This window comes from Ammospiza caudacuta, chromosome 11, assembly GCF_027887145.1.
Source record: "Ammospiza caudacuta isolate bAmmCau1 chromosome 11, bAmmCau1.pri, whole genome shotgun sequence".
NCBI lineage: Eukaryota > Metazoa > Chordata > Aves > Passeriformes > Passerellidae > Ammospiza > Ammospiza caudacuta.
The window spans coordinates 21,190,911-21,207,262 of NC_080603.1; the positions used below are offsets into that span (position 1 = coordinate 21,190,911).

General features: G+C 39.4%; 1 protein-coding gene across 3 annotated transcripts in view; it reads right to left on the reverse strand.

The window, feature by feature from the left end:
- PIK3CA (phosphatidylinositol-4,5-bisphosphate 3-kinase catalytic subunit alpha) overlaps positions 1 to 16,352 on the reverse strand; it is a 32,705-nt gene that overhangs the window by 8,486 nt on the left and 7,867 nt on the right. The window contains exons 3-20 of one of the 3 annotated variants that reach the window (XM_058812600.1): positions 15,100 to 15,309; positions 14,185 to 14,435; positions 12,058 to 12,387; positions 11,138 to 11,223; positions 9,597 to 9,702; positions 8,428 to 8,580; positions 8,189 to 8,323; positions 6,449 to 6,573; positions 6,003 to 6,084; positions 5,380 to 5,544; positions 4,716 to 4,819; positions 3,840 to 4,011; positions 3,404 to 3,510; positions 2,788 to 2,909; positions 2,179 to 2,257; positions 1,155 to 1,325; positions 819 to 936; positions 501 to 652 (exon numbers count right to left, since the gene is read on the reverse strand). In XM_058812600.1, the coding sequence (XP_058668583.1) occupies positions 501 to 652; positions 819 to 936; positions 1,155 to 1,325; positions 2,179 to 2,257; positions 2,788 to 2,909; positions 3,404 to 3,510; positions 3,840 to 4,011; positions 4,716 to 4,819; positions 5,380 to 5,544; positions 6,003 to 6,084; positions 6,449 to 6,573; positions 8,189 to 8,323; positions 8,428 to 8,580; positions 9,597 to 9,702; positions 11,138 to 11,223; positions 12,058 to 12,387; positions 14,185 to 14,435; positions 15,100 to 15,309 (2,668 nt within the window). The remainder of the gene's footprint in view (positions 1 to 500; positions 653 to 818; positions 937 to 1,154; positions 1,326 to 2,178; positions 2,258 to 2,787; positions 2,910 to 3,403; positions 3,511 to 3,839; positions 4,012 to 4,715; positions 4,820 to 5,379; positions 5,545 to 6,002; positions 6,085 to 6,448; positions 6,574 to 8,188; positions 8,324 to 8,427; positions 8,581 to 9,596; positions 9,703 to 11,137; positions 11,224 to 12,057; positions 12,388 to 14,184; positions 14,436 to 15,099; positions 15,310 to 16,352) is intronic. The other 2 variants (XM_058812602.1, XM_058812601.1) reach the window with 2 other exon arrangements.

The window sequence follows — 16,352 nt, forward strand, 5'->3', positions numbered from 1 at the left end:
TTTACTGCTATTATTTTAAAGTTCTTGCTCAGCAGGTTCTCAGCCATTGTCACAAACTACACAGGCCAGCTGCAGAGCTGCTATCAGAGCAGCTATAGGAGACAGAAGTATGGCTGAATGACCAGCAAGGCTCTGATGCACACAACACCCAACATTTAAGAATTCTCAGTAGCTGCAGTTCTGCCATCTCAAGAGGATTTTAAGTGTAAAATCAAAGAAATATCAGATGTTTGAAAAATTACCATCTTTATTCACATGTATGCTGACCCTGCAAATCTCAAGTGAGATTTCATGGACCAAAGGTCATGTAAGTGCTAAGATTACCCACTGACTTACAAGTGCATGGCTGATCTTCAACTGAAGAACTACAATATTCCCACTGCAAACCAATTAAAATATTACTGTTCAGTTAAAAGGTCTAATTATGAAAGGTCACCAGTACTAAAGTGCATTTTAGGTAAAAAACACTCTGGAGGTTAAATGCATAAAAGAAAGCTCACCTTTCAAACTCCCTCGTTTTGGTGCATTCTTGGGCTCCTTTACTAATCACTATTAAGAAGTCTTGTGTTAAGACAAATGGCACACGCTCTCTTTTGTAACCAAATTTTTTCTTCTTGTGATCGAGGAAGTGCCCAAAGTCAATGTGAAACAGCTTAGAAAGAGAGAAAGGTATTTTAAGATTAATAATTCCTTGTTTAAATGAAGTCACAGTAAAACTGATCATTTACTTATAGTTCCAATAGAAATTTTTTTTCCAAAACAAACTCATACCAAAGTGAGGATGACCCTAGGGTATGATTTTAGAAATCAACTGTTACCTGTCCATCATCTTTGACCATGATGTTACTGTTGTGGCGATCACCAATGCCCAGGATAAAGGTGGCAACACAGTAGCCAGCACAGGAACGTGTAAACAGGTCAATAGCTGCATCATACCTATCCCAACAAAAAAGGAGACACTTTCCTCAGATATTCCAATAACACAGAAGTGCATTTCTTTTGCAAAAGAGCAAACAGGGACAGGTAAAAAAGAAAACAAAACTAGATGGACATAATTATGGACATAATCTCCCACTTGATGAACTTTAGTTATCTTGAAGTTTACATCAAAAAGAAGCACATGGCCAAGAAAAACAAGTGACAGGGAATCTCACATGTCTCCTTTGTTCTTGTCCTTGAGCCACTGGTGCAATGTATGGCTGTTGAACTGCAGGGCTCCTTTTAAGCCTCCTTTACATTGGATCTGCATGATGGTGTGAGAGCTCCTGACCACCTCGATGAGTCCCACACAGTCACCAATTGACAAACAACCATAGGGCAACATCCTGGAAGACAAAGGTTCATTGTTTTGTTGGTTTTTTTCCTTCCTTTATAGAGAATGGTGGCAAGAGGTGGGAGAGGATGTATTTCTGCAGATTCCTCTATCTGGCTACTCTTTAAGTCATGGGGAACTGTAACCATTCTGCAAACCATTTTTGGACAAAGGCTTAATTCTGCCACTTGTTACGCTACTGGAGACAAAACTGTGACCCATGAGAGATAACATAAACCAACAGGTCCTTCTGCCTAGAGAAGAAAATGAAAACTGGGGGTTCCTAGACAGTGCACAGGCAGCCCCTTTGTACCCATCTAAAAAATGTACCACACAGCAAACACAAATTTGAAGGTGTAACCTGACTAGGAACAGTTTTCCAGAAGCAGAACAGTTTATCCTGAGTGCCCTGCAGAAGCATCACAGTCTGGAGGTGGAGAAGCTCACACAGACTGGGCAATGTCTCTGTGTGGACTGAAGTGAAGATACCAACTACAAAGAGTCATTGCCCAGCAGGGCTGATGATTTGGCACCTTGTCACCTTGTTCAAAGCCAAACCTACAGACACAACCACTTGGCCACAGTGTGGCTACTGTGCCTTGGCTCTTGTATCCATTCCTTATATGTAGCTCACTCAGATCCACTTGAATGAAAATTAATTATTTTTCAAATATGATCTTCTGTTTATAAAATCCAGTAGTTTAGTTAAACAAACAAACAAACAAAAAGTTGCTCTAACGTGCACAAAAATGTCTATTTCTAGCATTTCATTTATTACCCTTGGGAAAACAGAAGCAATCTCTGGGAACAGACCAATGCCAGAACCATTAAGATCAGCATTACTTGGGAATGACTCTGATGCTTACCGAAGATCAAGACCCTGATTTTGCCAGATGTTTTCCATAATTCGAATGATCTGAAGTGTCAGCATGTCCTGACGCAAGTCTGAAATAGTCAAATACATTCAATTTGCACATTTTGTAACACCAGAATCTTTGGTTAGACCCTACTTTCCTTTTCCCCCCAAAACTATGTCTAAATACATCTAAAGGTAATGAGGTTTGCATAGTTTAGTACAGATTTTGTTCCCTCAGTAGAGAAAATCAGGTTTTAAATAGTAAAAACTTAATATAAACTTTTGGTGGTGGTTTTAAAAACATACACTAAAACCAGGACAATGGAATCACAGTTTACACATTTGTAACATCTTGAAGACATTTACAATTAAAAAGAACAAACATTTAACAGTATTGTGTTCCACCTTGACAGACTGAGCATCTTGGAATATATAAAATTTGTACTTGACTGAGATAAAATCTCATCTGTCTATGCTTAATTTTTCTGGAAAAAAAATAGCTTTGCTTAGCTGATTTTTTTAAAATACATGTACTTTATAAGAGTATAAAAAACACCAAGTAAAAGGTTAGGAAAATAAACAGGTATGTAGCTTTTGAATTACACTTATCTTTCCTTACCATCTCCATTTTTAAATATTATCTCATTGTTCTGAAATAACAACTCAGACATAATATCTGGGTTTTCCCAGTTCAACCACAGCGGCCTTTTTGCAGATGACATTATCCTGCACTCCTCAAGCCTAAAAGAGATAAGATTTCTATGAAATAGGCATAATTTGATTCTTATACCATATTTCTCTAATATTGCTAAGGTCTCCCTGTTTTGGTCAAACTCTGAACCAGCACCAAATTAAAGATGCAAAGATAACTGACAATGCATCATTTTCACTTTCAGACTCAAACTTAAATTAGTGAGTGCTACATTAACCATTTGCTAAGACCAACAGAAGAGTTGTGTTATAAGGGAATATTGTAAATATTCCTGTGGCAATATGAGCTCTGAGAACTGGAAAAAGGACTGAAGTTCCTGGCACCTTAAAGGAACAACTGAAGGTCATGTTGTTCCTTGGTTTGTTACACCATTAGATTGAAATTACTCTACTCCTTATGGGTTACTTTGCTACAAATTCTATTCAGTGCACTTTGAAAATACTGACATTTACTAAATAAACAGTCAACCTCAACACTGTTATTGTTACCATGTCTAGACAAACTTCAAAAGTGGATACAATACCGGAGGTTTCCCAGTTGATGGGCAGGATTAAGAGGAGAGATAAAACCTTGCAAGGCATCCATGAAATCTGGTCGTCTCATTTGTTCAACAAGAAACTTCATCTGTACCTGATCAATAAGCACATTCAGGTCTTGAGAACACTATTTACATGTAAATGAAGGTATCAGATTTTAGCTTTGGATTTCAAGCATGGTTTTGCACAGTTCTAATGTAAGTACAGCTCAGCTACATATTACACAAATTGAAATTTTTAACTTTAGTTCTATTGCCTTGAGAGCTAGACAATGGCATTGCACAGAAACACTGCAGCTGCCCAGGAAACATAGCACCTACTGAAATTAGCATTAACACTTTCCTCATTGATCAAATAGACCAGTTCCAAGTAATTCCTGTGACTCAACAGCAGCAGTTTGGAGATAAGGACAGCTTCTGATACCTTCTGGGTCTCATCCTTTTTTTCCTGCTTGAGAATATCTGTGAGGTTAATCAGCTTCTCCATGGCCTCCACCTGCCTGCTCAGGTGCTTCAGGTACATTCCACAAGCTCGACAGTAGGACTCCAGAAGTAAACCAAACCTCTGACTGACAGTCTTGTTGTGCATTTCAGACCTACACAGGGAGGAAGAACAGTTACAGCCTAGAGACAAGACCACTTAGAGGTGCCAAAAATGAAGCTGTACTTGTGACACCTTCATAGAGTCCTAAAATACATCCCCTCAAACAATCCCCTCCCTTATCCTTGATGACACCGAGGCAAGTAGAAAAGTGAGAGTACAGCAAAGATGCCTTGCTTCTATTCCTGGTCTGATTACACCAGCTTAGAACAGAACTTTTAGGTGACCTCCAATACAACCCAATATGTTGCAGATTGAGCTATCAAGCTCTATAAGAAGCCTTTAATAAGGAAGGAAAAATAAAGATTTACTTGTCTTTTTAAAAGTTTTACCTTGTTGAATTGGGTGGCTTTCTTTAAGTCTCATATATTTGTAAAGTTTTCTGGAAAAATCGATGGGGCATCAGACAGCTAACAATATGGGAGGCTTTCAGCAGTCTCAGACTACTTTGTTTTCAGAATAAACATGATTAAATAAAAAGAAGTACAATCTAAGTACTATTAAGTACCTTTGAAACTGCAAGGCATGATTTCTGTCACTGAACTACATATTCAAACTCTTAACCAATATAACCCAATCTTTAAATAAAGTGGTAACATTTTTCTAAGAAAGGACATTTAGTATGTCAAACCTTTAGAACAACTAATTGTTTACAGCTAATAGGAAGCCCACCACCCCTCAACAGGACAATAAGCTTACTTTAAATGCCAAAAGAAGAAGTGTCCTATCCTTTGATTGGTCAGTGCCTTCTTCAGCAAAAATCTCACAAGCTGATTATCTAAATACTGCTCATATTTCAGAACCTAGTTAAGGATAAAGAAAAAATATTTAAAAATCATATGTAGTTATTATTTCTATGAACAATATACAGATTAAAGGCAGTTAAATAAAAAGCCATATATGTTTTACATTTTTTTTTCAGGAATGACTGATCTTGGTATTAATATTTGCATGTGTTAGGCTTTGAACAATATATGCCAACTGTTCACTGGCTGCCTCTATTTCAGGAACTTACCATCTGATGCTTGCTTTACTGTTACCAAATATTTTAGCCTCAACTTGCTCAAAATTTTGAGAAGATGCTTCTGCTCATCCTTTCCCATATGTTAGGACAGCTGAAATAGCTGCCTGTTCCAGTTGGTGGAACAGTTTTGCATCTCTGCAGAATGCTGGCATTTAGTACCAACAAGCAAAACCACAGCACTGCAGAAAAACTAACCTTCCATCTCCTCCTAAATAATCTGCAAAGCAAACACGATGACCTCTTTTTCACAACAACTTAACTTCTGCTGTGTTTTAAGCCTCTGTGATCACTGGACATACACAAGACAACAAATATGCCAAAATAACAGTTGCTCAGTACCTGTACCAGCTGGATGAGGTACTGAGACAGTTTGTCATCAGTCAGGGACTTCTCTAGACAGCGAACTGCGAACGCTCGCACCATGGGGTCTGGGTAGTTGCAGTCCAGCAGCTCCATGGCCTGCTCTGGCTTGATTGAGGGCCAGTCCTTCACCAAGCAGTACATCTGGGGGCAAGGAGAACAAGCAGTTTACACCTTTGCACTGCTCAGGAGAAGCTGGAACACACAGCCATTAGAAGGCATTGTCAGACACAAACTACATCTGAGTAGAAGCTGTTTAATTGCTGGTCCTCTCAATCAACAGTCTGGTCAACAGCCAGTTGACTTTGTTGTTTTACCCAATATAAAAAGAGTGAAAACAAAACCTCACATTTAACTGTAATTGACAAGTTGGCAACATCAGAGGGATTTGAGTAATGCCAGCAAGAGAAAATCTTAAGACCAGACTGAGCTAAAGAACAAAAACTATGGACCAGAGACACCTGTCAATCACAGTGGCAACTCCAACTATTCCTTCAATGTATCATACGCACAAAATATGCTTTTAACTTCCAGAAGCCTTTTTTAAAATAGCATTTTAAAGCTTCTTCAAAATCTAACAGTTCTTCAGTGCCTTATGTTACCTGCGCCACTTCATCTCTAGAATTCCACTTGACAGACAAAAGTAATTTGGGTAGAATTTCTGGAGTATTCACACAATAGTGTCTGCAAAAGAGGAAAAAGAAAAGTTGCATGTACTAAACAACACTTCTGCTTTCATAACCATCAACCATGTCCCCACAGCCTTGCACATTTTTCTTCCTTTGTCAGCAAGGTGCTCTCAGGATCCATCATGCAGTTAAAACTGCAGTAATTAGGAAACTGGGAACTCATTCAACAACTTACTTTTCTCCACAGGATTATAACCAAACCACACAATGCAGAATGCTTTACAAGCCTTGTCTAAAACACCAGCTCCTCAGCACAGAAGAAAAGGGAGCAAAACCCATGACAAATTTGGAATGAATGGGGTGAAGTTTGATTATGCCAAGAAGTTATTTTCTTTGGTTTGGTTTTTGATTTGCAATACCTGTGTCTCCAGAGGAAGTCCTTCTCTTGCTCAGTGATTTCAGACAAGGGGTCTCGGGTACAAATGGCTCGCAGTTGCTCCTTGTCACTCTCTGTTAATTCACTATCCCGAGCTAGTCTGTTACTCTGCAGAGACAGTGGCACTTTAGCCTTCCACACAACTCCTTTTATTGCCAAAGCACACATGAAATACAGTATTTGAACACACAGCAACCACTCCAGCCTGTGTCATGCAATACTATCTTGCTGTATCCACTTGTTATAACTGAGAGCTCAAAATGTAGAAAGAAGATGAAAGACTAGGCCTTTGATCTCTACAACTGCTTTTAGTCACTGCTGGCACAAGGAGAGGCACATTTCAACTAAATCAGCTGTGTGGAGAAATAGCAGCAGTTGACATCTGATGAATGACACAATGCAGCACAAAGTGAGACTGGTCATTTCTGACCCCAGCCTGAGATTGCTGAGGGCTGCTGAAAGGAATGAAAAGGATTTGGAACTGAAAAAGGAGAACACAGGGGATGAAAACAGGTAAATCAGGGGCAGAATGCTGTAGGAATGCCTGAGTAACAGGAATATGGAAAACAGTAAATCACAATTAGTGTAAGACACTCCCCAAAGAGCACAGAAAACAGAACTGCTACAAGCAGAAATTAGCTATGTTGTCAGTGAAGTGGCCTTATCCTCCTCACCATTTTTTTTTGGTGCCAGATGGAACAAAACAATGAGCTGGAGTACAGAAGCCCAAGTAAGAGGCTGGGGAATGTTATTTACCAAGAAGAAAACTGTCCTTAAGCATTCATTAAGACCCTGCTCAGTCACAGCATAAACAGCAGAGATGCTGCTCTATGATGGACATCCTGCTGAGCATCAAGAGAAATCCAATGCCCACAGCCTGTTCAGGATAAATGGGACAGGACTGCTGCAAACACCCCCAGAACTCCCACTCTGTGAGCTGCTGCCACCTCTGTGCTCTCTGGCACAGCCAAACTCCCACCACAGAGCTCTCCACACAGAGCACAGAGCTCCTTGGGCAAACCCAGGCCTTTGAACCAGCCTCCAGAAGAAAATGTAAAACACACCAACTAATTTCACAGCCTTGGCTTTAAATAAAGAGCATTTTTAGCTTGACTGCTTTTCTGTTTTTACTTCTTTTCATCATCCAAAAAAGTGCTTTGAAGAAAGCTCCAAACCTCACCAAAAAGCCAATTGTAATGCACAAGTTCTGTTTGTGGAAAAAGTGAGATAAAGGACTACACCCATGTGTATGTCCATCAATTCCCTTAAAATTCCCTTTGCTTGTGGTCATAACCACCCCATAAAACAGACAGGAAAGAGTTCTAAGCACCTTTGGGTTACACAGGAAAGCCTAACTATACACATGAAACGGCAACAAAGAAAAACAGTGTCATTGAAAGAGAACTGCAACTTTTAAGAAGTTAAACTAAGTAGTTTGACACCCAAATTAGTGATACAAAAATGTCAAAAACACAGTAAACCAGTTTCTCTTTGGAGTGTTTTGGTTGGTCAGTGAAGCATTAGGTCACTTTACTGTAATATAAAGAAAGGAGAATATATTGCCCATTTTACCAAACACACAACAAAAATTTGATTTTATGATTTTACAATAAATGAGGATGTAAAAAAAGGACATTTTGTCATTCATACACTGAGTAAAATAAAGTAGCAAATAATCCTTTCCTATTTGAATAACTAATCCTGGAGGGGGAGTTTGCCTTACCTGCCCTGCATAGCTGTAGTTGAATCCCAGTTCCCGTGAAATTGTCCAGTTTGCATGTTCTTCAATCACTGTCATATCTGGGAACTTTACAGGGTTGCTAAACCAATCAAATTCCAGCTCTAAGCATGGAGTTTCCTAGGTCAAGGGAATTCAAATTACTTTTTCTGCTGAATGATAGCAACCAGAATAAAGCATATTTTGAAAATGCATTCTTAAGGGGGAAGCTGGCATGCAAATACCTTATTTGGATTTGATCCAGTAACACCAATAGGATTCAACAAATCCTCCAGCCCATGAGGTACTGCCCAAAGATTCAAAGCCATTTTCCCAGATACCAGAGTGTCTGTGTAATCGAACATGTTTATATTTCCCCAAGCCAATGGACAGTGCTCCTTGAAGAGATTAAAATATGATTTTTTTTCAGTGTCATCTATGGATTACTGCAGAGCGAGTCAGGAGAAATAACATTTTCACCCCAGATCAAGTTGTTACATTCCCAGATTAGCAGAAAGCAAGTTGTGGAAGCTTTACCATGTTTTTCTAGGAATGGCTGTCATAGCAGTCCTTTAATAAAATGGTACTAAAAGAACTGTAAACACATGCACATATCTTCCTCACACCAGACTAAGTCAGAATGATCAAAAAAGTTTTTCTGACAAAGAGATTTTTTACCAAGTGCTGTAGTGACAGAACAAGGGGCAGCAGTTTCAAACTGAGGTAAATATTTTTAGATTGGACAAAAGAAATATGGTTTTCTATGATAAGGGTAGCAAGACACTGGCACAGGTTCCCCAGAGAAGCTGTGGCTTCCCCATTCCTGGAAGTGTTCAAGGCCAGGCTGGATGGGGCTTGGAGCAACCTGGGCTAGTGGAAAGGGGGTGGAACTGGATGATCTTTAAGGATCCCTTCTAACCCAAATCATTCAGTAAAAGGTTCACAGACCTGCTTGTAGACAAACACCCTACATATTACCTGTGACACACACTCAAACCCACAATGTAATGATGCTGCTGGTTAAAAATTAAACGTTGCATGTAGATTATTAAAAATCAGTATTTGAGATCTAGCATTAAATGCTAAAGGAATACAAAATTACTTTACTTGAAAACTCAACTCTAAAGGTACAAATATTGTCCTTTAAAAATAAATAGGTTAGTAACAAGGGTTTTGAAAATTAATTTTAAAAGCACTTCCACCTCAAAACACCAACACTGGTCTTTGTGTCTGGCAATGCAATATAGGCATGATTTACAGCGCTGAACTGATAAGCTTAAAAAAAAAATTAAAAAAAAAATCCCTATTTTAATCATATTCAAATCAAACATAGCACTCATTGCCAGGGCAGCATTTAGCAGCTATCCTCCCCAGCTGTGGCTCAGTAGCACAATAAAGGCAGGGGGTGTTTTACCTCCTTGGCACCCTTGCGGCCCTTGACAGAGCAGATGGACAGGCAGAGCCGCGCGGCGCGGGGCAGGTCGGGGATGTACATGTCGTACAGCAGCCACTCGTTCCACCTGCAGGTCCAAAGGCAGACTTAAACCAGGTTAAAGGAGGCATCATCACCCCACCAAAAGGCATTTGCTATATTCCTAAATTGTGTATTTGCAGACAGAGCACACTTTCTGGTCCCCACATATGCATTTGACCACATTCACTGCTTTTGGGGATAGAAACTTCTCCAACAGCCTTCTAGCCCCAACACTGTTTAAAAAGCCATGTTAGGTTCAATTCCTGCAACCTAAAGATAATGGATTTGCATAAATGCTACACTGATGTAAGGTTTAGCTTGTCAAACAGCTTTCCCTTCAGGGGAAAAAGAGCTTTCAAAACCAAACTAAACTTCAACTGTTGGAACATAAAAAGGTATCTGCAAGATGGGGATAGAACATGGAAATCCAAAGCAATATTCCCAAGTCAAATATTTTTCTATTTACTATAGTAATAATAGCACAGATTGATTTTACAGGAATAGTTTGATTTTGTTTTCATGAACTTTTCTAAGCAGAATTCATCTCTCAGTTGGTAGAGCTGTGCTTTTGAAGAGGAACTTCTGATCCAGTTTCTTCCCCTAAGCAGATTGTCATAAAGAATTTTCTCAGTTGAAAGAGAAAGCAGCTTCCAAGGAGAGGATTAATTTCTCAATCTATCTGTAGCTACTGAAAGCAATTTTACAAAGAAATAACTGTGAAAGCCCTTCTCTAAGAATAAAGAAAGTGGCAGACAAACTTTAATTCACTTTTCTTATGTGTTCATTTCACATAATACTGATCTATGTGACACATCCATGATTTTAAGGCATAACCATCACCACCTTTCCAAGACTTTATCTCTAAAATAGTTGAAATTATCAGCTCAAGTACAGCAGTATTTGGGGCAACTCAGGAGGAGAGACTATTTTTCACCAACTATATATAATATTAGTCCTTTAATTATAAAACCTAATCATATTAATAAATAATGTACAGATAAAAATAAAAGTTTCAAAAATTATTATTAAAGACATGTAGTCAGAAAATGCAAGGAAAGAACTACTTCTGCACAGATACTTTGCATCTAAGCTTAGCAGATGCTGAAATTTCATACCTCTTCATTAGTTACAGTTATGAGAACAGGTGGCTAAAAGATGTCCCTAATGTTTATACATGCTCATATAAAACTTCTTTTTGCACTTCTAAGTTCAGGTGATTCATTTTTTCCAGGTAATATTCATGGTTTGTCAAACATCCTGAAAATATATTCTATACTGCACTATTATGTGCAAGACAAAATGCTTGTGTTTGAATTAAATTAATTCTATTTATACATATATAGGGTTATGTAATATATTTTTATAAAACTTCAGGTAAAGCATTCCCAGTAAGGAGCTCTACCTGAGTAATGGTTAAGTGGAGCCTTTACTCCTTCAATGCTATCATTTATGATGCCCTGAAAGTCAGGTATTCATCTTACCTGGGATTAGAACAAGGTACCCTCTGAGTATTCACATTGTCACACAAAGGTTCCCCTCCATGGTAGATACCTGTCCTAACATAGATCTGAAAACAACATCCATATTAGTCTTTGAAATGTTACTGTAAACAAATGAAAACAAATGTTTTCATTGCAGTCAACACATACCATGATTACAACACATTATCCTTTCTTTTTCAGTAACAAAACAAAAACAAAACCAAAATTGAAAACCAAACTGCTCCACCAGTCCCCAAATTAATTCATGCTCTGTTGGGTGTACAGCACAATTTATAAGCATATCCTTCTAGAAAAAGTGTTTGGTCTTTCTCCTCATTAATTGCAAAACTAGGTCCTAAAAAATACAGTAACAAACTTGAAATCAACACTAAAAAAACACCCCTTGAATTTACTCTCCATTCTTCCTGTGCCAAGGTGTCGTGAAAGGAATTCCGAGGAAAGAGAGTCAGGGTAGTAGATGTCTTCAGTGGAATTGAACACTACACCTTCTTTTTGTCATCTTTAACTCCACACCTTTATTTCCATAAACAAAGACAGCATGCCCTCATCAAAAGCACTCTCAGTTACTGTAATACATTTTTAAACAATTACTTAGAAGACAGATTTCTTTTTCTATCCATTACCATCTCTGCTGGAGTGCTACACAAACTGACTCCTGCTCCTACCAGGCAGAATATTTAGTTAGTTATCACATCTCACATTTTTTAAGCAGTATAGAAAAGTTCCAGATGCTAAAACATGGGTGTGTTCTTTAGAATTAAATAATTCAATTTGAGTAAAAGAGTGGTGTAATTTTCTAACATGTTATATAAGAATTTTTTCCAATGCCAAAACAAAACACTCAGGAGGGACTCAGGAGGGAAACCACAGCTGCTGCAAAGGCATGAGTGATGCCATACCTTGTCTATGTCTCTGATGTTCACATTTACATAGGTAGCACAGAGGATCCTTATTCTGAGGGCGCTGTTGATGGTCCAGAGGGATTTGGTGGTGGCCTCGCCGTTCATGTAGGGTGTGGCGGTGGAGATGCGGCGCGAGTAGGAGGGCATGGTGAAGGTGTCCAGGGGCAGCTGCGTGTACAGGCTCTCCTTGGCCATCAGCATCAGGTTGGGCATGCGGCCAAGCATGATGCAGCTCCTTATGTACTGCAAGGAAACAACCAAAGGGTGCCACCACGTTTTCTGAAAAATCCTCTTTGCCCAGGGTTTTCTCTTGGGAAGCTGAGAAGCCTCAGAGAGGAACGAAAACAATAACTGTCTGATTGTGCTCCTGTGTTTGCTGCTTTGGAATGTGGCTTGGGCATTGTTTACCAACAGGTGAATGTTTGATTGGCTCCATGTGAATTGCTTTTAATTAATGACCAATCCCAGCCAGCTGTATTGGACTCTCTGAGTCAGTCATAGGTTTTTATTATCATTCTTGCTAAGCCTTCTGGTGTATCCCTTCTCTTTCTTTAGTATAGTTTTAGTACAGCATCATATCATATCATATCATATCATATCATATCATATCAGCCTTCTGATGGAGTCAAATTCTCATCTCTCACCTCATCCTGGGGACCCTCACGAACACCACAAAAATGCGGTGTCTTTTCAAAGCCTACACTCTTGGTAACGGAAACCTACAAAAAAATACTTGGGGAGGCAGGAAAGTGAAAGAGCTTATGGTGTCCTGCATGTATACCCTGTACAGTGACAGCAGATACAGCATCCAGAAGTTTGGACACTTTGTTGGGTAGGGTCACACTGCCACACCTCATGGCTCTGAGATTGAACATCTATAGCAATGGAAGGCTGAACTGGAGGGAGAGATGGGGGCTGAAAAAAACACCAGCCAGGTTTCTTGTAGAGCTCCCCAGCACAGCACAGCACAGATGGATCTGAGCTGCTCCTGGAAGCAACTGAGCTGTTCAGGAACAGCAGGGGCTGTACCAGCCTGCAGTGCAGCACAGGTGCCTGACAGTGCCAGTCCCAGGCAGGGAGCACAAGGTAAGCAGCAGACAGGCTCATTTTTGGCTCAGGTGTGCTCATTACCTTAGGCTCAGCACTGATCCTGACACACTTCACCTGTCCATTCAGGTCTGAATGCTGAGAGCACTTAGTCTGGCAACAGCACCACAAAACACAGTGTGTTAGGACAGGTCCAGCCTGGAGTTAATGAGCAGGCTCTGCTGGGGCACAGCAAAGGCAGAGCAGATGCTTCTGAAGAAACCACGCTAGATCAAATAGGTCTGGTGTTTGATCTTCAGATGACTCTGCAAAATTATTCATGTAGCCTGCACTTGTTCCCCAGCTCCCAGAGTACAGAGATGCTTTTCCCATTATTCAGGATACCCCACCCCTCCTTCTCTCCCCCACTGCTCTGAAGATCAGATTCTCAACCTTTTAGCTGAAGGAATGGGAGCAGTTTATTACAATACATTCCTCCAAGAGGAAGCAGCAGCAGCTGCTCAGATGCTCCTCTGCCCCATGTTCTCTCACACTCCCTGCCCTAACAAACCCAGGCAGTGAAGGACAGACAGAAGGAAGACTCAGCAATGATTTTTGTAGTGCTGGATGTCTACATTTTTTATCTTATTAAAGTAATGATAAAGCTGTAGCAGGAAAAGAGTTTGCTCTTTTACCACCCCTTTAGGACAGGATTTAAAGTAGTAATGGTTGTTTCATAACTTACAATCTGATCAAATTTCCTGTTTTATTACATCAGCACCATTCAAATATAGCTAATCTCTTGCCATTAAAAATCTAGGATATTTCTGAAAGTACCTACCTTTGATTTAACACTAACATTAGAGGAAAACATTCAAAGAAGAAAAATTATATGAGTGATACAAATTCTAATTAAAACTACCTTTTCTCCCCCCTCCCCCTTCTGGAACACATGGATTAGCCAATTTGTGACACACTGTCACTTCCTATGTTTTGGATTAATTTAATGAAAAAGCCAGACCTAATACTGATCATTTTTTTCCCCACAAATTTGGATTATTTTGGTGTAGTTCAAAAGAAATCCTTTATGTTACTCACCTTATACTGGCTCAGTGGACATTTTTCTAGCAAGTATTCATCACAGCCACAGACTTTTAAAATATATTTGCCCTGGTACTCCAAGACACAAAGTTTCAGTTGTTCAGATGACAGCAACATACTTCGAGTTTTCTTCCTAATGGCTTCAGCAATAACTTGCTCAGGCACACAGTCATGATTGATTTTTAAGGTGTATTTCTGCTTATCATTGTTTGGTGAGACTATTACCCAAATCACCACTATAATTTGCCCTGGAATAAATATAAAATAATGTCAGGCCTATAATTTTCAATGCAGTTTCCAAAGAAAAAGCACAAACCCAAAATAACCCCCAAACCAAACAACTCCCATGCCTCCCCAAAACAAAGATTTGCTTTTAGTATTAAAAGAAGATGTAAACAAGATTCATTGCCCAAACTTAGAGAGGGTTTATAATTTCTGCAAGGAACTAGATGCATTAAGTTTATTTTTGACTCTAGTGGAAATTCAAACTTTTAGCCAGCCCTGAGGTTAAGAATATTTTTATTAACTACTGACTATTTAGCCTTCAAGAAAACAGCAGTAACTCTTTCATATTGGAGGACTGCAAAATAACTCAGTGATTCAGCATCATTTAATTCCAGATAGTTGAATGCCATAGACAACTGCAAAGCCAACAAGCTGTTCCCACCCACTAAAAAAAGTCACCTCTATTTACTGAGTTTTATGTCAAGATTCAGTTGGAATAGCACAATTTTAAATATCCTTTTGAATGTAGAGTCCACCAAGAAGATTATTCTGAACAGCTGAAGGTGTAAGATATTGCTGGAGTGTACTAAATACAGCACATAAAACAGTGATCAAGTCAACAGCTGTACTCTTTTGATTTCAAACACTGAAAATACATCATGTTTCTGCTGTAAACATTGCCCTTACCTTTGTCTAGCTTGTTGTAGATGTGTTTGGGGAGCTCAGCTGAGGACTCTACGTTGGGAGGGTAGACATAGAGTGCTCTGCTGTGCGGGGCGTTGGCGTCGCGCAGGTCCACGGCCTCCTTGCACACGTTCAGAATGTTCCTTCTGAAGTCTTGTACTTCTGGATCCTTGACCATGTCAAACTCACAGACAGGCATGCCAATAGCAAAACCTACAGCATTGGAGCACCATGGGGATATCAGTGTAACTGACAGGCAGAGCTAAAAATGTCTTCAATCAGTCACAAAAAAGCCAACATAAAGCAAAACACAGCCTAAAATATGTGCCAGTTTCTACATGCATAGGTAATTGTTTTATATCATTCAAGAACTACACAGTTCTAAAGTTCAGTGCACTCAGCAGACACAGAAAAGGTTAGAAAACAGGTGTACATTCCCTGAAGATCCTGGAAGCCTTAAATCACTGCTCTCACAACCAACATTCCTCCTGGAGGAAAAGGACCAGGACTCAACTTCCTTTGAAGTCAGCACAGAGTTTCCTAAGGGGACCAGAGGGGCTGTGAAATTTGATTTTTTCTCAAACCCTGGCAGGATTATTGGTAGCTATTAGGACCATAATCAACTTTGCTTACAATGGAATGACAGCTATTAATTTTTTTTTTTAATGACCTACATTATTCAAGAACTGCAATGAACACTCCAAGAGACACTGAACTTAAGCTCTTTGACACAGATCCATATAATAACAGTGCATTTCTTTCAGGTCCTTCAGATGTAATTCCATTTACTTTAATGGGATTACTTGGATAAATCATCACTTATGCATGAGTGTTCAAATGGAAACTTTCAATTGCTGTGTTGCATGGTTACCTAACCACTGCTCTCCCCAAGTCCTGAACACATTGAGCTTTACAAAACAGAAGCAATTTACTTATTATGCATTCGTCACAATTAAATCATTTAACAATTAGCAGTACCTCAGAACAAGTATTTCCAGTTGACAAGCCTCTGCCACTGCAGTACCCATTTGTTAGCAATGAAACAGGAGTGGGTATGTTTGTACTGCCTCAATTTAATTCTTAACCAAGATGTTGGAATAAATGCCAGATTCCCTGTGCTTCCACAATGGACCATGGAAAATCATAAGCTACTCTAGAGATGACTCAAAATATCAATTTGTCTCACCTTCACATCTCCAACCTCAGGTGGTTTTTACCTCCTCTCCCTATGGCCTTTTGTCAGAAGGGGGAAGAAG